General features: G+C 43.4%; 2 protein-coding genes across 2 annotated transcripts in view; one reads left to right on the forward strand and one right to left on the reverse strand.

The window, feature by feature from the left end:
* Positions 1–8,021, reverse strand: part of CCDC38 (coiled-coil domain containing 38) — a 30,081-nt gene extending 22,060 nt beyond the window's left edge. Inside the window, exons 1-3 of the mRNA XM_056846526.1 lie at positions 7,989–8,021; positions 3,872–3,956; positions 2,446–2,528 (exon numbers count right to left, since the gene is read on the reverse strand). Coding sequence (XP_056702504.1) covers positions 2,446–2,528; positions 3,872–3,956; positions 7,989–8,021 — 201 coding nt within the window. The remainder of the gene's footprint in view (positions 1–2,445; positions 2,529–3,871; positions 3,957–7,988) is intronic.
* Positions 8,022–8,895: 874 nt separating this feature from the next.
* On the forward strand, positions 8,896–22,014 carry AMDHD1 (amidohydrolase domain containing 1). Its single transcript, XM_056847353.1, has 9 exons — positions 8,896–9,032; positions 9,285–9,391; positions 10,268–10,332; positions 11,826–12,103; positions 15,515–15,740; positions 16,979–17,103; positions 18,352–18,445; positions 19,665–19,825; positions 21,909–22,014. Exons 1-9 carry the CDS (start codon positions 8,896–8,898, stop codon positions 22,012–22,014), a joined length of 1,299 nt encoding a protein of 432 aa, XP_056703331.1.
* Positions 22,015–22,279: the final 265 nt, after the last annotated feature.

A 22,279-nucleotide genomic window follows, 5' to 3' on the forward strand; every position in this document is an offset into this window, starting at 1 on the left:
CCAGCCCCATCTTGACTACCAACACATTTAATATATTCAGCAAACATGTAATTTTTGAAGAACACACAAAGTAAGTGCAGAAATTACATGATCACTAACAGCCCATGATGTCTTGGCATGCTTAGTTCTTTATGTTTTTGAGTATTGCAGATCTCAGTTACACATGACAAAGCCATCTGAAAAATAATAAACAGAACTCTGAATTATGCCAGAACCTAAATAACTTCCATTGCAATTAACTTCAAAACATTTTTGATATGTTCTCTATTTCTCAGCCTTAGAAACTGGTTCTGAAAAGCTGCACTATTTCATCCCAGAAAACACAAAAACTGGATGCTGGTATGAAGTTAATCAAAGTCTTATCGGCCCACAGTTATGCTCCTTTTAAGAATGGTCTGACTACCATTTTCCTAGATGGAGTGACGTTGTGTTTTTCAGAGCAGGTTAAGAGCTTGGGGGTGCTCATAGACCCCCATAGGCCTTGCTGTTTGAAAAGCAGACTGGCATGGTGGCCAGCAGTGCTTTTTATCAGCTGCATCTGATTCGCCAACTTTCTCATTACCTAAACTCAGCTGATATCACCATGCTGATCCATGCTTCTATAACCTCATGGTTGGATTACTGCAATGTGCTGTATGTGGGGCTGCCCTTGAAAACAATCCCAAAACGATAACTGGTACAGAATGTGGCAGCCTGACTGTTGTCAGGGAGTAGCTGCCAGGAAAATACGTTGCCTGTTCAGAAGCAGCTATATTGGCTGCCAGTCTGTTTCTGAGTTTAATTCAAGTTGCTGGTTTTGATCTTTAAAGCCTTGGCCGACCTGGGACCTACACATCTGAAGGACCATCTCCTTCCATACATGCCTGTGCGCCAACTAAGGTCATCAGGCAGCCATCTGTTGGCTATGCCACCTCTTAGGGTGGCCTGTCAACCAGAGCATGGGCCTTTTCCATTGTGGCTCCAGCTCTGTGGAATAGGCTCTCTGAAGTGGTAAAGGAGATCTTCAGGAGGCATAGCAAAGCCTGCCTGTTTGTTGTTTTGAGGGGGTTTAAATGGCAGGCATCTTTTAAGGGGGGGAGGGATTTGGGGCTTGCTATTTTATCTTTGGCTTGGCATGCAGAAGGTCCCAGGTTCAATCCTTGGCATCTCCAGTTAAAGGAACCAGGCAAGTTGATGATGTGAAAGACCTCTTCCTGAGACCCGCGAGAACCGCTACTGGTCTGAGTAGACAATACTGACTTTGATGGACCAAGGGTCTCATTCAGTATAAGGCAGCTTCATGTGTTCAAAAGGAGAGGTGATATATAAACGTTTTATTAAATAAAAATAAGATATAAGAAGACAGCAACCTCCTCTGCTTTGGCCACATAGGAAGGACCAACACACCCACGTACATAATTACAGCCAGTGTGGTGCAGTGGTTTGGAGCGGTGGCCTCTAATTTGGAGAACTGGGTTTGATTCCCCACTCCTCCACATGAGCGGCGGACACTAATCTGGTGAACTGGGTTGGTTTCCCCACTCCTACACATGAAGCCTGCTGGGCCAGTCACAGCTCTCTTAGAGCTCTGTCAGCCTCACCTACCTCACAGGGTGTCTGTTGTGGGGAGGGGAAGGTGATTATAGGCTGGTTTGATTCTTCCTTAAGTGGTAGAGAAAGTCGGCATATAAAAACCAACTCTTCTTCTTAGCTGAGACAGGAATCTAAATCATGTGCACCTTTCAAAGCACCATGAGAGCCTCAAAGGAAGAAGCAAACAATGCTCCAAGAACAAGTGAAGAGAGAAAGGCCGTAAATTGTTTCACAAACATGCCACAGTGGTCCGTAAGTAGGTCCATCTCAGTCAAAAAAGGGATAATAACCCCTTCACCATTTAGAAAAACTCTAGTGGATGACTTTACATATGGCATGATAGCAAACCTTCTTGGCTGTAGTCAAACCACAACATAATCTTTCAAATGTGATCTACATTGTTTGATTGGATTCAGCCTGAATTTCCCACCACCTGTGTTCTAGCTATCTTCCATGTTAGAAGGAGAAACACATTGTTTAGGACCCACAGTTTCACTCACTGTTCGGAATACTTGTGGTATATTTTATCCAAGGTAAATGACAATTGCACCGAGGACACATTTTCTAAAGATGTATATTTGACATAAACATGCAATCAACAAAACAGATAAATATTTTGCAGGGAGGAGAATTTCCAGTAGCTTGTTTTTTGTTAAAAGACAAAAAAAGGTTATTGCTTGTTAATTACATTAGCAACTGTTTGAGAGTATACCCTCTGAAGAAGTTTTACTACTCTGCTGGCTTTGTTGGATATTTTTTTTTAAACAGACCTAGTATAGTAAACAATTTTAAGGTCTTTGTTAAACTAAGAACAAAATTATATTAATGTTTATCGTGATCAGTAATAGTTGACCAATAGATAGCTACATATACCTTTTCTTTTTCTGCACACTCCACATCTCTATAAAAATAGATTTCACCGTCCAGATGCCTGAAAGGACTTGATGGTTTGCCATCTTAAAATAAAGAAGATTTTTTTTTTAATTTTCCAATAGCTTTTAAGATTCAACCACAAAACAGTTCTAGATGGCTACCAAACTATGATCCAGAAAACTTTTAAATGACAGACTTCACCTTAAAATACATCGGTTTGAAGTAACATGCTTTAATTTCATCTACTTGAGTTTTTAACCTTCGTTAAACATTAAATAACATAGCTGTGAAAACACATCCAAAAGCGTTTGGGACTGGGGAGTGCCTGCAAAGCCAGACATACTCATATTGATAACTTCCAAGGACCGAAAGTTCTTGGTAAGCCTTGAAGCCTTTCTGTCACTGGAAAAAGGGAGTTATGTTCTTGGCTGTCAACCCATGGAACCACCATCTATAGTCCAGTATAAAGAAAAGCAGCTCATAGGTGTGAAAAAGGCTATAACCACCCCATTTTTTTATACTAGAGAAGGAAGAGCTCTCAAGTCTCTTAGAGGCCACACACCATCCCCAACACAGAAACATCTAACTACAATCTAGACCAGGAGTCCCACCTTTTTGAACCTGAGGGCACCTCTAGAATTCTGACATAAGGTGACGAGAAAGAGAATATATATGCAAATTGTTGATACAGGAAGGAAACAGAATAGTTTTTAATTCACCTGAGTCAGCAGAAAATCTTGCCTGACTATCTTTCCACAATATGATCCAAGAATATCTAACAGAATTCTCTTTTTCCTCTTTATATTAAGCTACATCCCACTCCTTTGCCCCCTCCCCAATTTTGGGAGGTGGGGGCTGACACTCTGCCAAACCTGTGATCAGATATGATAACGGAGAGAGCATTCACACAGCTGACAAAAATGACTCAATCACAACCGTGTTAACTCCGAAGAAATCAGTGTGTGTCACTAGTCCATGTCATATCCAGTCAGAAGCACCTCTTGCCCCCATGGCTATACCAGGCCCTGCATCCCATCCCTGTCAAATTATTCTAGGGAACAGAGAAAGGCATCAGTCAGTCTCAGAAAGCCCAGGTTCTCTGAACTTTCAAGGTTGTAATAATCATGGGAACTATAGTTCCACAGTATTTCATGGCCAAGATGTAGCACACATATGTGGAGGCACCCAGAGCAACTGAGACATTTTGTAGCTTGCTTGGCTCAGACCATGCTTTCTCCACATGTGGATAGTTTACCAAGGTATGTCTCAATCCATGCTCAGTTAAGACAGATACAACTACAGAATTCAGTATTGCCACCCATTCCCCATTCTGTGACAGGTTCCAAATATGGCTGTTCTCGATTTTCATAGCACACACCATTTACAGTTACTAAGATTATACAAAAACACATGGGAGGGATGTTACCGTTATTCTTTCTGGATCCCACACATGGAGAATAAGACTGTGATACAAATGTTGCCATCTCCACACCATAAAACTCTCTTTGGATCTAGCAAAACAGAGAAAGAAAAACAATAGCAAGAAAAATTAAAATCATTTTTAAAGTTCTGAAAATCCAACACGCAGCTAAATAACGTCTTGAGCCAAGAAACATTTGGGCACTTTGCAGATTAAGCAGTGACATGCTGAGACGCTGCAGAGGTCTCAACGTGTAAAACTGAGCTTCTAGTGCATACCTAAAGGGGGAGTTGCCAGCACATACATGGGGAAAACAGGCATGATTAAGTTTTTTTTAACCTGTATTTTTAAAATATGTATAGGAAAATATGTTTTGGCCTCGTGCCTAACAGACAGCAAGATAGGAGCCAGGCAAGGTGACACCAGTGAAAAAGCCCTGTCTCTCATTACCACTCACCTCACCCCTGGAGGAAGTGGGCACAGAGAGCAGAATTCAAGAACAGGATCTCAACTGGCCAGAGGGGCAGCATGGGAGGTGGAGGTCCTTCATGTATACCCCCCCCGCCCCAAGCCATTTAGGGCCTTAAAGATTAGAACCAGCATTTTGTATGATGCCGAGAAACAGATGGGCAGCCTGTACAGGTCTTTTAACACACTGGTGATACAATCTTTGCATTTTCGACCAACTGAAATTTCTGGACAGTTTAAAAAGAAAGCTCCATGTAAAATGCATTACAGCAATATAGCCTTGACACAATCAGAGCACAGATCACTGAGGCCAGATCATGCATCAAGGAATGGCCATCGCTGGCATATCAGCACTCCCAACAGCACCTCTAAGCTATGAGCTTGAACAGAGGTGTAGAACTCAATTGTTACGAGGGCCGGACATGACATAAATTGTCACTTGGTTGGGCCGGGCCATGCCTTGCCGGCCCAGATTGAGAATGGGTGGGGTGGCTGTCTCACATGACTCCTGGGCCACATAAGAGCTCTCAAGGGGCCGAATCCGGCCCTTGGGCTTTATGTTTGACACTCCTGAGCTTGATCCTTCAGGGGGATTGCAACCCCCTGTAGCAGAGGCTCACTCCTCTGTCTTGTGTGGACTGAGCTTCATCCAACCCAGTGCATTATTTGGGCAGAAACAGATTCACACAGTCACAAGAGGACTAGCAGCATATCTGAATTAAATTGGTAGCATTTAAAACCCCTTGTTCAGTAGTATGTTACCATCCTATACATTATAGCATATTAATTGTGCAAAAAATATATTTTGGAAGGTTTATTGTATATTACCATTGTATACATAAAAAAAATCTTTAGTATGGGTGAATACAACCTTATGTTAGAAAGCATTTCACGTGTTCCAAAAGAGAAAACATTTCATAGGGAGGTTTTTTTTTCAGTGTACCCCAAAAGTTCTAATTAAAAAAACCTTTTTTTGAAATTAGAGAAAGTGGAACAGAACTTTTAAAACTAAGATAAAGTAAACAAAAAACAACTAAGCAGAATTTATTTCCAACTCTAATCCCTGGAACAGACGACGCCTTGAGCATGCGCAGAATTCCTCTTGCTCACACGTGGTTCAACAGAGCCAATTTCCACACACTGGAATCCAGACAGAGCACAAGCCAGCGCCGGTTACTATTTGGCAAAGACCCTCCTCCACTGAGAACAAACGCAGAGCCCCAAAGTCGCCCCTCGGTCTTCCAACATGTAGCCTGGCTTGGACTTTTCTCCTCCCTACCCGAAAAAGCGCTCGGGGCAAGAGGGAAGAGTTGCAAAAGACATGCGAAAGCCCCGCTGCGCAACGGCGCCCCTTCAGCTGCTAACGCCTCCCGGCAAAGGGACAGTTGAGCTCCGCCGACCAGGCGCTCCAGGGCGCGAGACTGGAACCAAAACCCGCGCGCTCGCGGCGCGAGCCCCTTCTCCGCTTCCTTTCGGTCACGCATGCGCGAGTCGTCATAGCGGCAATGATAGCAATGTGTGCGTGTGTTAAGGGCCATCAAGCCGTTTCCGGCTCACGGCGACCCTATGAATGAGAGTCCGCCAAAACGTCCTATCTCTGACTGCCTTGCTCAGGTCTTGTAAACTGAGGGCTGTGGCTTCCTTAATCGAGACAGTCCATCTCTGGTTGGGTCTTCCTCTTTTCCTGCTGCCACCAGCTTTTCCTATCATGACTGTCTTTTCCAGTGACTCTTGCCTCCATTGTCCAGCTTTCACACCCATACATAGTAATAGGGAATACGATGGCATGAATGAACCTAATCTTGGTGGCCAGTGACGGGATGTACTAAAACAAATGACAAACAAAATGGAAGCAATGGGAGAGGCTGCACAGCCCATTGAAGATAATGGGAGAAGAGAGTGGGCTGACTTGTCATTCGTTTTAGTACATCCCGCCAGGGACACATCCTTACACTTAAGAACCTTTTCTAGCTCCTTCATGGTGGCTGCCTTTTCGTTACCCATTCTGTTCTGTACCCATGAAGATTGAGGAAGGCGTATCAGCATGCAGCCCGGTCTTGTGAATGTTTGTGCCTATGCAAGTCTTTGAGTTCACAAGAGAAAGGCTTGCTTCCTGACCCCTTGTGTTTATTAGGAATGAAGGCCTCCCAAGTAAGGATTGTAGCCTGAATAGATTGAACTCAAATGCGCCTAGCTGGCATAGGATCGGCTTGCCGGCAAAGTATTCCTACGCAGAACGGGGGAGAGTGAGGATCTTAATGCTGTAAGGTTTGTAGAAGATCCACAAATTGTATTACACAGTATTACACTATTGTGACCATTCACCTCCTGGCATTTTTTGTCTGGATAAGGGCTGTAGTTATAATAGATTAATTAGTACATGTACACGCTCAAGATCGTGAGGTTGGTAGTAAATAGGAAAATGTCCTGAATATAAATAGAAGCTGATGCCTGCTCAGCTCTTTCCTCCCTGTGACAGCACTAGAAAGCAAATGCAGGTCATATTTATGGAAGAACCATGTTTAGCAGATACTTTTGGCTTGAAATTGGCAGGTAGTTTGCCAAGTATAGAGAAGGATATATTTTACTTTAGTGAGTAATATAAACACCACTGTAAACTGGCTTTGATGCTCTGACCCCAGAACACATAGGAAATGAATATAGGTTTATATAAGAATTATGTTAGTGATCTCTTAGAGAAATGATTGCGTTCTCCTTTGTATGAAAGGGAAGGCATGGATGATCAAACCATTTCAAGATGATTGTGTATTCTAACACAGCCCTTTCTGGATAATTGAGCTGTGAGACTCATGAAAGCTCATATCGTGCCAGAAATTTTGTTAGCATTAAGGTGCTACTGGACACTTGCTCTTTTCTACTGCTACAGACAGACTAACACGGCTACCCATTGTGATCTAACATCCCTTTCTGTGTTTCATAGTAAAATGTTACTTGTGTTCTGATTTAAAAATAGATGCACATTCCTAAAAACCATTCTTTGAATACTGAAGTTCTTTTTCATCCAGCATCCAGTCTCCAATGGTTGCCAGCCAGAAGTATTGGGAAGGCCACAAACAGCAAATCGAGACAATGTCCCTGTCCTGCTGTTGTCCCAGCAACTACAGGCATATTGCACTAAGCCTGTTGTATATATTTACATTTCTATCCCATGCTTCCTCCAAAGAGCTCAAAACAGCATTCTTCCTTCCTCCATTTTATCCTCACAACTGTCCCATGAGTTAGATTACCTGAGAGAGAATGATTAGCCCAAGGTCACCCAGTTAGTTTGATGGCAAGTAGGTATTTAAACCATGCCTAGCCCAATGCTCTAACCACTATGAAAACCAGATCAATATATTTTGAAAATGGTAGACCTAATTTTCTCCATGGATTTGTCTAATCCCCTTTTAAAGTCATCTAAACCACTGGCCATTCTACATCATGTGGCAGCAAATTCCGTTAATTAGTTATGTGTTGCGTGAAGAAGTGCTTTCTTTGGTCTATCCAGAATCTACTGTGGATCAGCTTCATAAATTACCCCTCATTCTGATCTTTATGGGAGAATGCAAAGTAAATCCCACAAAGTTCAATAACATTTAATAACTCTACCTGTATTTATGTTTGCATCGATTATCAGTATTTTGGCAAGACATACCTGCTCCTTGACAGTGCTGCTGAGAGCCACCATGGGCCCCTGACAGTGATTCCCTCTGGGCTTCCTCTCACACAGCTCAAGACCCAAACATCATGTTTAATTGCATGGCTTGTCCCCAGGATAACTAAGACCTCTTGAATTTTGTCCCTCTCTCTCGGGGCCACTGCTCCTAGCCAAAGTAAAGTCACTGAAGTAAAAGAAAAACCCCAGGACAAGGAATAGGGCACTGAGACAGAAACATGGATCCTTTGTAAGCACCGGGACTCTTCTCTTTCATTCTTAAATACCATAACTCTTTGGAGAACAAGAGATGCACCCTCTCTTTCACAGGTAACTTCCTTCATGCAACTGAACTGTGTGCACACTCACTATAAGTTACTGACCATGCAGTGTCTCAGTGGGGCTGACTCCTGAGTAAGTGTGCCTAGGACTGTAGTCTTGGGTTACCGCACTTTGTATTCCCAGCGATGTATTAAGAGTTTGAAAATGTTGTAAAAAACATCACTTTAAAAGGGTTTTTGGATACCACGGCTTATAAATGGTTGGAAGACGTCTTCACAGCTAAAGGGGCCAAACAAAGTGCGAACGGTATTTTTCATAACGTTTTCAAACTCTTAATACATCACTGGGAATACAAGTGCGGTAACCCCCAACGTTTTCACAGACAGAGCATGCCCCATTGTGCAGTGTGTCCTCATTTTTACACATTGGCCTGAGGAGTTTACAAGGGAAAATCCAAGAGTAATAAATGTTATGTTTGCCCTGGGTGAATGCAGCCAACCGAGAGAGAGACTCTGACCTGGCAAATGTTGAACCATTCTCCCCTCCCTGCTGAAGCCTGGAGTGTTGCTGCTGGGTTTGTTTAGTTCTCTGCTCCTCCCTCCACTTATTGTGTCTGGGAAGAGACATGGCCGGCCAGTATGAACTCCTCCTCGAAGGCGCCCAGCAGCTGGTGCTCGTCTGTACCAAAGGCGAAAAATATCTCCTAGAGTCTGGCATGCAAAATCTGGCAGTGTTAGAAAATGCCAGTGTGGTGATTGGCAAGTAAGTGTGTTTTTGGGGAAAGCAGACTGTCCAGCATAATCTGCCCAAACAGATAATTTTCCTTTCCATATTCAAGTAGCTCAAATTACAAAAGAATAGAGGATGTTATTGCAAGAAAACTAAATAAAAATATTGATCTTTTGACAGGCTTAAAACTTCTTTTTTAAATGAGTTACATTGTTGCAACTGGTTGTTAGTTACTGCTGTCTGTCACATCTGAGATGACTGTTTTGGTGTGTGTGTTTTTAACAGAGATGGCTTTATAAAGGCAGCAGGAGATGCTGATGCCATTCGCAACCAATTTTCAGGAGTGCCTTTTGAAAAGATAGTTGATTGTTCAGGCAAATGCATCTTACCAGGTTGGTGTATATTCCATAGTCCACTGTGCCAAGCAGAAAGATGCTGTGTTTACATAGGCAGAAATTCTGTGTTCAATTGGCCAATCATTATATGTGTTTTTTTCCCTTGGTTATAATAGAAATGTAGTGGCTTGTCACAGGGCAGAAGTATGGAGAATACAGAAGGGGAGGGAAATTCTGAAGGAAGGATGTAACCAGTGTGAAAAAGCATTAATGGTATAGTACAAGAGATGCCCAAGTTTACACTGTTCCTCCACTGTTCCTAGGGTTGCCAACCTCCAGGTAATAGCTGGAGATCTCCTGTTATTACATCTGATCTCCAGCTGATGGAGATTAGTTCACCTGGAGGAGATGGCTGCTTTGGCAATTGGACTCTATGGCATTGAAGACCCTCCCCTCCCCAAACCCCTCCCACCTCAGGCTCTGCCCCCAAAACCTCCCTAAGAGTTGCCCATGAAGATGATTCAGAAATGTCAGATTGTCCAGAAAGCGGCTGCCAGACTTCTGACCAGTACACCTTGGTCTATGTAGGTAGCCGGCTCATGGGTGACTCAGCCTTCCATCCTTCCGAGGTCGGTAAAATGACCCAGCTTGCTGTGGGTAAAGGGAAGATGACTGGGGAAGGCACTGGAAAACCACCCCGCAAACAAAGTCTGCCTAGTAAACGTTGGGATGTGACATCACCCCATGGGTCAGGAATGACCCGGTGCTTGCACAGGGGACCTTTACTGGATGATTATGGAACCATAAGCAATTTTCTGACAAAATTATTGTTAGAGAGTCCCACTATTTTGTTTTCTAGGTTTGTTATAAATATGAAATGACATCTCTATGCTGCACATTTTACTGAGGTTTTAAAAACAATGTTTTCACTAGGTCTGGTGGATGCACATACACATCCAGTATGGGCTGGTGACAGGGTTCATGAATTTGCTATGAAGGTAAATTTGCGTGAGGCTGGACTTTTTGTCAGTTACATTTTTGCATACATCTACCTTTTCCCCAGGTTAATGATTCTGTAATGTCACATCTTTTGAGAAGCCATAAATATGGTACTATTATATGTGATGTACAATAGCAGAGCACAAGGACAATGTTAGGTTCCTGGCAGTTGGGAAAGCAGGAGGAAGAGGTTTGATGTCAAATAATTTAGTAGGTTAGCAAAGAAAAAAAGAGAGAATCCTAATTAATTCCTTGGTGCTCAAGCTAGGGATATCTGATGGAGCACTGAGTCTTGAAAGCTTATACCCTGAAAATCTTGTTGGTCTGTAAGGTGCTATTGGACTTGAATCAAGATAGGCATCCCCAGATGGAATTCAGAACCCCTAGAGGTGTGTATATATGGGAAGTTCCAGAAGACAGAAAACCCCTGAAGCAGGTGAACCGTCACTCTTCCCACCAGTGTCACAATTTGGCACTATGGCTGTTGTTGTCCTGGCATGAGACTTTGAGAACAGGGAGAGATAAAGTTCCAGGGGTAGTGGTAGAGGGCACCCTGCCTACGCCATATGTACTATGGAGGTGTGCCATCACATTTTCTGAAATTTGGGAAGATTTCCTGCCTTGCCTGTAGGAGCTTTTGTCGTTACAAAATCCAGCAAGTGTGCAAGAATCTCTCTGTACTCAGCTTTATGACTGGGGATCTCTGATGGTAGACCAAGTTTAGAAGGGGTTCCCCGACTTAAAAAATGATGGAATAAGAATAAGTTTTAAAAAGGTTTAACTGGAACCAAATTTTAGCCCAGAATTTGATTTCAGATACCAAGCCTCAGTCCTGGACTATAAGAAATAATAAAAGATGTCATCCGAGCATGTACAGAGTATACATTGTGCACCACTGAGTAATTACAGCCCACAATCACAGCTTTGGGTTTAGGATTTTCTATCTTAGCTTCATAGCTCTCTTTCAATGTTAACCACTGGTCTGATAGCAACTTACGTCATGCTGTTACTTGGACATGTCATGCTTTTAGAGGGAAAACCATTAAAGATTAACATGCTTATAGTGAAGCCTGGAATGTTTGAATGGAATGCATCAATTTATGACATTGTGTGTAAATTACAAAAACACACTGTATATTTCCTACATGTGCTGAAATAAATGTGTGTGCATATGGAACTAGTTGACCGGATTTCCTGTGCGTAAACACTAAATGCTGAAAGATGCATTGATTTTTGTAAAAGTTGGCAGCTATGACTTTGCAGTGTTTTAAATGATTAATTGGTCAATTAACCATATAATTTAACGTCTCTATTTCTCATTTTGAGAGGAACATAAGGCTGAAAAGTTAATCACATACAGCAAACCCACAGTGCCCCCTCCTCACCCAAGGCATTTGGCAAAGGGAGAAGGGACAGTTGTAATCACATATAGTTGCATTGTAAGGTGGTCTTTGCCCAATAATACATCTTATCAGATTATTTTGTTTGTAAGTTGGCAGGAGCTTCCTACATGGATATCCATCAAGCTGGAGGAGGAATACATTTCACAGTGGAGCACACTCGGAAAACCTCTGAAGATGACCTCCTCCGAAGTTTAAAGCAGCGGCTGCTCCGCATGCTCAGAGGAGGCACCACTTTGGTTGAATGTAAAAGTGGATATGGTTTAAACCTGGAAACGGAAATTAAGATGCTCAGAGTGATTGAAAGGGCCAGGCAAGATCTGAGCATTGGTATATCTTCTACCTACTGCGGAGCTCATTCTGTTCCAAAGTAATATAATATTCTTCCATTATCATTTTAAGTATCATGCTATCACACGATGTATTTGATTTACGCATAAGAATTATTTGTGTGATTGAGTAATTCTTCATTATTTATAAAAAGAACCTCTAGGAAATTGAGAGGCAAAGTGTAAAATATTGCTCCATACTTGGGTTTATGGGTAATTGTTCTCCAAAATCAGAATGCTGATCATTTACAAACCAGGTTTTCCAAGAGACAGTCTTTATTCCAGTAGCTACTGGTCTTCATGGTCCAGCAAGATCAGCTGAGGAAACAGATGCTCATGTTCCAAGCGCTACCTCTTAGTTGCTGGTGGTGAAAAATGCTGTCAAGTGACAGCTGACCTATGGCGACCACATAGGGTTATCAAGGCAAAAGGTTTGAAGGTGGTTTGCCATTGCCTGCCTCTTCTTGGGCTGAGAGAGTTTTGAGAGAACTGTGACTGTTCATGTGGAGGAGTGGGGAATCGAACCCGGTTCTCCAGATTAGAGTCCACCACTCTTAACCACTACACTAGTTAGAATTTTCCAGTTAAATATAAAGCATTGAAATCCCATTGGCTTCCAGTTGCTATCAGAATGATGTTTGAAAATTCTACAACAGTGAATTCAGGCATGGTGAAGATGTGAGGACAGAACTTCCTGTGTACCATCTAGGAGAGAGTCACAAGTTCTAATTTCAGTATGATGGATGAAATGTGTTTGCATCTTTGTATCTTTGTCATGCCTGAAGCGTCCACTTTAATTCAGCTTAGTTATGAAAAGCAGAAAGAAGATTTCAGTTAACTGTTTTGCAAAGAGAGGATAGAAAGAAATCTTCAGTCTGATCCAGCAGTTTTTCACAGGTAGGAAAATTCTGATGCACCCATAGAACTGTACCCATCTCAATAGTGAAAACAGATCTACAGGTTCATCGGCTCTGGACTGGGACACTGCTATATATTTTTATTATATTATTATTCTGCTTCTCAGACTTAAAATACATAGTACTGTTGTTCAGAAATGAAGCATGGGCCTTACTGTTAGGGTTATAAAGTAAGAGCCAAACCTTTGTTTAAAAATCAGGTGCAGGCCACCATTTCTGATCAAGTCCACACTGAAAGCGGTTGGAGATTTAAGCCTTTCTCCCTGCATCATTTTGTCAACTTGAAACAGTTCTTCACCATTACCTGTATGTTTGTCACAGTGTTGCATATAGTGGTTCTGTGGGGCCCTTTCAGGTGAGGAAAACAGTCCTGGGGGAAGGCTTAACCCTTTCTTCCCCTTATGTTACGGTCTTGATCACAATTGGATCCCCATGTCCCTGATTTTGAAAGAAAAAAGAAATGCTAGGTGCTCTGTTCATGGAATTCGTACATTCAGTGTGGTTTGACTGTATGTTTCAAACTAGATGTGGCATTGAGAGGTCTACAAATGGCTCTTCTACTGGTTTTTTAACTGTAAATAGCAATTGGGGGAGATTCTAATTAAGATTGGGGCTGCAATGTCGGAAAGTGGGGGTTTAACCCATTTGCATAATCTTAACTTCCTCCCTGATACCTGTATAGTATCTGTGTGGTTTCCCCGCAAAGCAGTGTATCCTGCTGGGGGGATCCGGGTTTGCGGACCCACGGGGGGGGAGTGGGGGGAACGGGGGCTGGAGCCCACTTACCGGCCGCCGCGGCTGATCCAGGCGGCGGCGGCGGTCCGGAGGCGGTGGGGGGGGGGACCCGGCCGGCCCTCGTGGAAGGAGGGGGCGGCACGGGTCCTATGCGCGGCGGCTGGGAAGGACAATGGTGGCCGCTGGCTCCTGTCCGCCCCTGCGGCCGGCCGCCCCCTTTACAAGATTTCGGCGGGCTCTGCCGGGGGTCACGGGGCCCACCCTGGCCCAATAGGGCCCACTCTGGCTGGCGTGCCGGGAAGGGGGATAAAAGGCGGCCCCTCCCTTGGCTGCGGCCATTCGTTCCCCCTCCACGCCGCTTGTCCCGCCCACCCTCCCCTTGTGCATGGGGTTTTAGCTGTTATCTGTCACAACTAATGGTTGGCGGTTTGGGCATGGGGCCGGATCCAGTTTGGGGGAAAGATGGCCTGCGTGCCCCGCTTCCCATTCTGGGGACCCTAATAAGGGGTTTTGTGGGGAGGCCAGAAATGGTTAAGCCTGGCTCGGGGGCTGCGGTTTGGCCTCCTCCCAAGTGGCAGTGGACCACACGGTTGGCTGCCGCCCACGTGGGTCCCAGCATACTTCCATTTCAGGCTGCGCCCAGCAGGCGGGTTGGGCACAGGGTGTGATCAGCTGACAGATGGGTCAGCTGATCCCTGGATCCCACCCTCCATGCTTGCCAATGCCGAACACTGTAATCAATAAAGTTGTGGCCTGTTTACTCCAGCTATCAAGTACTAGTCATTCTTGGTAAGAGCACGCCTTTCCGTCTCCAGGGAGGGGTAGCCCCTGGGATGGCCGTGGCCCCCCTTTCCCCCCCGTTCCGTTCCGTTCCCCCATAGGGCTGGGGCCGCAAGCAAATTTCCACACTATTGCCCTGATCCAAAAGTATTTATAACTTTAAAAGCAGACTAGTTTGGCCATCAAAGGCAAGATACAGACAGGAAGGGGAGCTGAGGGGAAAGTAAGCAGAATACATTTGTAATACAGTAGAAGGTATAGCTTCCTTCGTATATAGCCTCCTTGGTGGACAGAAAATTGGGATATAAATGTTATAAATAAATAACAGTGCAGTCCTGAAGGGGGGGGGGAACTGCGACAGCTGGGACAGCGCAGCTGAGAAGCCTCCTTAGAGGCTTCCCGGCTGCTGCAGAAGGGAAAAATATTTTTTTTCCAAAATAAAACCAGTAAAATAGGCTTTCCCCCTCATATGTGAAAGAAAGCCTGCTCCACGCAAAAAGGTGGCTCAGGACCGCTGCCATCCCAGGAGGCGTTCCTGGGGTGAAAGGGGTTTGGAAGCTGCCTAACGGCAGCTCCGCCCCCCAGAATGCCCGGGAATGCCTACTGGGACGCCAGCATGGGGATTTGTGCCAGGAGAACGCTGGCAGGAGGACCTGCCGGTGCCCAAGCCCTGCACTGCTGCCGTGGTGCAAAGGGACTGGTGTAAGTGGCCCAACTCTGGCGTCCTTGCCAGTTTGCACAGTGCATGTGGCACAGACACCAGCGTAGGGGTCATGCTGGCTCCTAAGAGCATTCGCTCCCCCCTTCAGGAATGCACTGTAAATATGGGGGAAATAGTTAGGAATGTCAGTAAATAATTATATCAAAATTATGTAACACTGTTCACTTAGATCAAGTAAAATCCTCTTTGAGTTCTATAAGCACTTTTTAATTTCATGACTTCATGTACACAAGAATGTAGATCATGTAAAATGTAATTAATCTTGTGGGGTTTTGTTATTTTTTTGTTTTGTTTAATAGGGACAAAGATGCCCTTGAAGCCACTGATGACATTATCAACGTCCACCTTCCCAAACTGAAGGAACTTGACCTTAATGATGAAATACATGTTGACAATATAGATGTTTTCTGTGAGAAGGGTGTCTTTGATCTAAATTCTACCAGAAGAATTCTTCAGGCCGGGAAAGAGATAGGGTTACAGATTAACTTCCATGGGGATGAACTCCATCCAATGAAATGCGCAGAGGTATTTCTTCAATAAAGCAAAAACAAAAGGGCAGTTTGGTTTTGAATCCTGAATTCTCAGACAACCTCACAATCATGAAACACTAAAGCACAGTAATGCATTTATGCAATGAACTACATGGAAATGTAACAAGCAATGTCAAAGGGAAATAAGAAAGTTGGACTTTCTGACCTTTGCTGATACCTTTTCATGTTCCATTCAAACATTGACTTTGCTTATCTGTTCCCAGTGAGATAAATTTTTTAGAAAGGACATCTGGTGGAAATGGTTTTCAATAGTGATAGCATTGGTGGATATGCCTATTTTGTACTGTTTGTGTGTCATTAATATTCTTTAAAAGGTACAAAAAGAGTACATAGATGTCCTGTTGCTGTCTCTTTGGATATGTGACTGTTATTTATTATTACTCACTTCTATAATATTTGTAAGTATGATATACAGTTCAGTAAAGCCAAACAAGTCCATTTTGTCCATTAAATCTATTGGTTCACTTTTCTTCCTGGTAATTGTGCATGTATTATTAAGAAACAACTGGTGGCTACAAGGAACTCATGGAAGGTGGGGGGATTCCTAAAGGTGGCCTTCTACTGCCCTGTTCACTTTGCTCCTCCTCCCTAGCCTACCTGCTTTCAGCATCACTGCCTCAGCAGTAGAAAGGGAGTGGGAGGACAGTGGTGGCTCCTATTCCTCCCCCTTCTCAACCTGCCCACCTGCAGCTTCATCACCTCTGCAAGGGTGGAGGGTGGCTCTTGCACTGCCTGACTCCTTGACCTGTGCCCCTACCCACTTTTACTGTTGTGGGGAGGGGGACCTGCTCCTCCCTGCCTCCTCCTGCTTCCCTGCATGCCTATACCTTTGCTGCATGGCGTGTAGGGGAGTGGTAGGGGCTCCCTCCCACTGTACCCACCTGCCTCCTCCCCCCCCACCCATCTGTAGCATCACACCTTCAGCGCTGGGGTGGCATGACGCCCATTCCTCCTCCCCTGCATTTTGTATAGATTGTACCAATATTAATTAATTGTTCTAATGTGTGATTAGTACAATCCATTCAGCATAAAAACTTTCTTGTAGAGTCAGCTTCAAAATTTTATAATTATCTCTTTTAAAAAGCAAACTGCAAAATGGTGGGAAGGAGACCAAATTGTACGGCAGTTGATAGAAGCTGGATGTCATTTTGCCATTAAAAATGTTCTCTATTGGTAACTTTTCAGTCCAGTCTTGTTTTGCCATCTCTTTAGCTTGGAGCTGACCTAGGAGCCCAGGCTATAAGTCATCTGGAAGAAGTTAGCGATGAAGGTATTACTGCAATGGGCCAAGCAAAGTGTGCAGCTGTCCTGTTACCAACAACTGCCTACATGCTGAGGTAGATTCTAATATGGTCATATTGACACTGTAGCCCTGCTCAGACAACAAATCTGTATTCCCAAATACAAGCATGGAAGAGCAGAATCATTCCTGCTGGTCTTTCCCTCTCATCTTTCCATATGCCGGCAAACCTCCAAATGCAACACACATTTATGGCTTGCAGGCGTGATTTGTGCCCTGCAGAAATACGAGGTACAGGTTATGTGGGTGGAACCTATGCAAAGAGGTTCAGTTGGGGGCTGTGCCCATGACCCCGTAGCAGTCTCTATGCATCCAGGGAATGCAAGAGTATTCCAATGAAAATAACTTTTTTGAATGTGATGACAAATACTTACAGGATCTTTTGAGATCATACACTGACCTAACAATTACTTTTGGCAGGGTTCTCTGAAATGCTGATGTTTGATAACCTCGCAAACCAACATTGCAGGGCAGAAGGTTTCGATTACCATTCTGCCTGCTGTCATGCAGTGTTAGTGCAAGCAGCATGAAAAATACTTTTAAAAAACATTGTAAATATAATTGGCATTTAATAGATGAAAAAGTGATATTTAAAGTTAAATAAAGGGGTCGCCATAAGTCGGCTGTGACTTGATGGCACTTTACACACACACACACATAGTGGCCACAAATCCGTAGTGTGGCTGTTCGGACAGTAGAATGCAGTTAACACAGCACTGGCAGAGGGCCAACACAAGCCCCTCTCCTTTTACATACAGTCCATCTGGGCCCTCTCTGTGACTTCGCAGAGGCCTGGATCCTGTGTTAGTTCCCTTTCAAAAAAGCGAAGAGACATCATATAAACCTAGCCTCCATGCAGACAGGCACCCATGCTGCAAGCCAGACTGATGCTAGAAGATATCTGCATGATGATGAAGGATGAATTATGGTGCTTGTCTATCACACTGTTACAGCATACACTGAACAAGGGCATTGCCCCATTCTACTGCTTGTGGTGGGATTTAATTGCAACTAACTTTTGCTGGACTGTACCTTCAGCCTTTCGCTAACTTACTTCTGTGTTTCAGAACATTGTTGAGTCTGTAAACTTTGCAAATCTTAATTAATTTTAAGTGATTGTTGTGCCTTGAAATATCCAGACAAACTATTGCCTATGTTAAACAATGCATAATGATTTTCTGGAATATGCCAGCATCTGACAACTGACATATAGATAAAACTACAGATTCTCTCTCTGTGTTTGTTTACATTGCAGTTTGAATTGTAAAATTCCTTTTCTTTTTAGATTAAAACAGCCTCAAGCTAGGAAAATGTTAAAAGAAGGAGTGATTGTTGCTCTTGGCAGTGACTTCAACCCTAATGCTTACTGTTGTTCAATGGTAAGATGTTTCTTTAGTGACTATCATTAGATGCAAAATCATTATTCATATGACTAAGTTCTGTGAATACCATCTTGTTTCTTTGGGAACGGACATTCTCTGCTTTCTGAACTTGCATACCATGTGAATTTCTTTATGTAGAGCTGTCAAGCAGAGTATTTTTTTAACACAGATTTCTTGTGGGTGTGGTTAAATTCATTGTCGGGCAGCAGGACCCTGCCCAACCTTACCAGCTGGAAAGTGGGGCTCAAGTGGCAGCAAATGCAAACTCTCCGTTTGTCCTTCACATCAGCTGAGAGCCAAGATCATACCCGTGAGCTGCCAGCCAGGCAGTGCTCCATGGGATGTCACTGGGCTGTCCTTGCTTGGTCAAGGGTAGGTTTGTCAGCCTAGACTCAGGTGATCTGGTCATGCTGATCTATGCTTCTGCATCCTCATGGCTGGATTACTGCAGCAGGCTCTATGTAGGGCAGCCCATGAAGACAACCCAGAAACTGCAACGAGAGTAGAATGTGGCAGCCTGTCAGGGGCTCGCTGCCAGGAACATATGTAATCCATTTTGAAACAGCTACATTGGCTGTCAGTCTGTTTCTGAGTTTAATTCAAGGTGATGGTTATAACCTTTAAAGTTCTTCATGACCTGAAACTCACATATTTGAAGGACCGTCTCCTTCCGTATGTCCCTGTGTGCCAACTGCAGTCATCAGGCAGCTGTCTGTTGGCTATCCCATCACTTAGGGTGGTTCATTTGGTATCGAGTAAAGCCCGGGCCTTTTCCACTGTGGCTCTGGCTCTGTGGAATGAGCTCTCTGAAGAGGTGGGAGAGGCCCCCCTCCTTGGAGATGCTCAGGAAGTGCTGCCTGTTTGCCAGGGCTCTTGAGGGGGTTTGAATGGCGGGCATCTTTTAAGGGGGGAAGGGGAGGGATATGGGGCTTGCGATTTTATCTTTGTTTTTTTCTGGGGATGTTTTGCCTACCGTCATAAGCTGCTTTGAATCAAGAGTAAAGGCAGAATATAAATGTTTTAATAAATAAATAAATAAATAAAATAATTAATTAATATAGTCCAAAAATTATGTCTGCTCTAGTGAAGCTTTCAGTTGACTCAGCAAAACATAGGTTGGTGCACTCGTTCACTGTACATTTGTTCACTTCATAATTTACTTTCATATGTTTACATATTTTATGATGTGAATATTTTACTTCCCATCTTTTCTTAGCCCATGGTAATGCATCTGGCCTGTGTAAACATGAAGATGTCCATGAAGGAAGCTTTAGCAGCTGCTACCATCAATGCTGCTTATGCTCTTGGGAAATCCGACACTCATGGCTCCATAGAGATTGGCAAACAAGGAGATCTCCTTATCATTAACTCATCAAGGTAAGAACTTAAATTACTGTTTGAGGCTTCTGTACAAACAGAAATGAAATTCTGCCCTCCCGGGTATTTATTTATCTGCATAGAGGGGCATTCAAGGCAGCTCATGATACACAAAACCTCCTACAATATAAAGCCACAGTAAATAGCAGCAGTCAAACAGAATAAAAGAATGAAGACAGCAACAATAAAAATTAAAGAGTGCCAAATAAAACAACCCTTTAACCATCACAATCTTGGGTGAACAGGGCTCATTTTGCACAATACCTAAAAGATGACAGAGATGGTTTCAGCCTTCATCAGGCACAACCAGAGAAAGGCCTCTCTCCAATTTGACCCCTGGCTCACTTCTATCTCACAAATATTTAAAAATTGCTTCTGAATGAAGTAGATTGTATAATTGATTTTACTGAATCTCTGACCTGCTGAAAAATTCGACTCCCCCCATTCTGCAATTCAGAATTTTTTTTCCTAAAAAAAGAAGAGGGAAACAGCAACTCCTGCTTATGTTAATTTTTTGTTTTCTGTGGCATTTGCGAAGCCTCTCCACAACTATGAGGTGATGTCATGAGCTGGATTTCTGGGAAAGACAGTCCAGATTCCATATCACATGTAGTATTAAACTTATTGTCCTTCCTGATGTTTGTACAAAGTAGATACAAAATGGTAGGCATTAACATAACTCTTACCTGTTTTTGTTAGTGGCTCAACACTCTTTTTTAAAAAAAAACCACAGGTAATAACTGACTAAAATTGACCTGCAACATAAAGTGTTATCACATGATATTTATGTGCAGCTCTTTTAAATGCTGAGACCAGGTCTGTTCATCTGCTTTTCCTATGACCGTGCACACCACTTGGGCCACTGGATAGCATAGAATCTAACATGAGCCTGCAGGACTGCCACTCCATTCCTGGCTTTACTGTGAATAACTACCAGTCTTGGCTTGCAGCTAGGTGCCTTCTAGGATCGCCAACTATTACAATTAGAAGCACTCGGGGTGAGAAAGCTGAATCTAGGGTAAGGTTGGAAGTAGAGCCCAGAAGTTTGGTAGGGTATCTGGAATGGAGCCCAGTGGTTTCTGTTAAGTCCAAGGGTGAAGCCCAGCACAGTAGCTATTAGTACAGCTTGGAGCACTAGTTATAAACTACTAGACTACTTTTTTCTCTGATTGGCCACACTATTGCTTTCATAGCTCTTCTAAGCCCTAAATGCTCGTAGGACCTTGGTGGAAGGATCCAGAGCTGCGTATAACTGTAATTGCAATGCCCAGCTCTGGGGAGGGGGTGCAAAGAGAAGACAAAAACCCCAGCAAGTAGCTCTGTATCTCCAATGATTGCTGAAGCTAGGCCCTTCTACTACAACAAGGGCATAAATAGTCATGGTCTACGTGTTCAAGAAAAGATGTCGTAGAAAGTGGGATGAGGAGAGATTGAGTTTTCCCATGTGTCAAGAGTTGCCTTGCCATGGAAAGCTAGAGTGCCAGAGAGAAGGACCGAGAGTAAGGTTATAAGTCTAGTCTTAAAGGGGGGGGGGCTGTGGCCCAGATGTGAACCCATCTGTTCATGTGAAAGTCTTAGGTTCAGTTATTGGCATCTGCAGTTAAAGGATCTCTCCAGGATCAGAGGAGCATGCCTATTATATTAGGTGCTGTGGAACACAGGCAGGATAATGATGCTGCAGTTGTCTTGTTTGTGGGTTTCCTAGAGGCACCTGGTTGGCCACTATGTTGAACAGACTGCTGGACTTGATGGGCCTTGGTCTGATCTAGCATGGCTTTTATGTTCTTATGATCTTATGCCTGAGGTTCTGGCAAATTGCTGCCTTTCAGGAGAGACAGTACTGACCTTGATAAAGCACCTTCATATGGTCAGTATGGGAAATAGTCTCCCTGATATCCTAGCTTTATATCTGCAGTGTTATTTTTTAAATTAAAATGTGCTTTCAAGTATCCAGCCCTGTGTCTTCTGCATGATTTTTACTGACCGTGTAGATTGCCTCTTATGCTTCAGGTTTTGTACACAGTATATTAAACAGTGTTGTTTATGTGGAAGAAAAATTACACTCTTAATTATTATTTTTTAGGTGGGAGCATTTGATATACCAGTTTGGAGGCCATCAAGAACTGATTGAGTATGTGATTGTCAAAGGAAAAGTCATCTATAAAAACACAAACATTCTGGACTACTAACGGCTTACTATATGCCTGGTTACAGCCAAGTGATACTGAGATGGTTTTGATTACAAAACATCAAGAGAAGTCTGTATCTGCATTTTTCAAACACTTTAATGCTTACTCGGTGGCCCAGCACTGTATTGCCAATGCTCCGTCTGGATAATTCAGCCATTATCCAGACCGAACATTGGTCTTCTTAAATTAAAAGTTAGCCTGTCTGAAAATGTCACTAACCCATTTGTGGATGGGGCTGGTAGAACTTTAAGAGCACCAATAGATT

This window comes from Euleptes europaea, chromosome 3 (genome assembly GCF_029931775.1).
Source record: "Euleptes europaea isolate rEulEur1 chromosome 3, rEulEur1.hap1, whole genome shotgun sequence".
Classification (NCBI taxonomy): Eukaryota; Metazoa; Chordata; class Lepidosauria; order Squamata; family Sphaerodactylidae; genus Euleptes; species Euleptes europaea.

Bases quoted from the DNA above. Each gene is read 5' to 3' on its own strand.
- AMDHD1 (XM_056847353.1), top strand. From the start codon at position 8,896: ATGGCCGGCCAGTATGAACTCCTCCTCGAAGGCGCCCAGCAGCTGGTG. The intron at 17,104-18,351 runs GTAGATTCTAAT...TTTTCTTTTTAG, and splicing joins ACAACTGCCTACATGCTGAG to ATTAAAACAGCCTCAAGCTA. The intron at 19,826-21,908 runs GTAAGAACTTAA...ATTATTTTTTAG, and splicing joins CTTATCATTAACTCATCAAG to GTGGGAGCATTTGATATACC.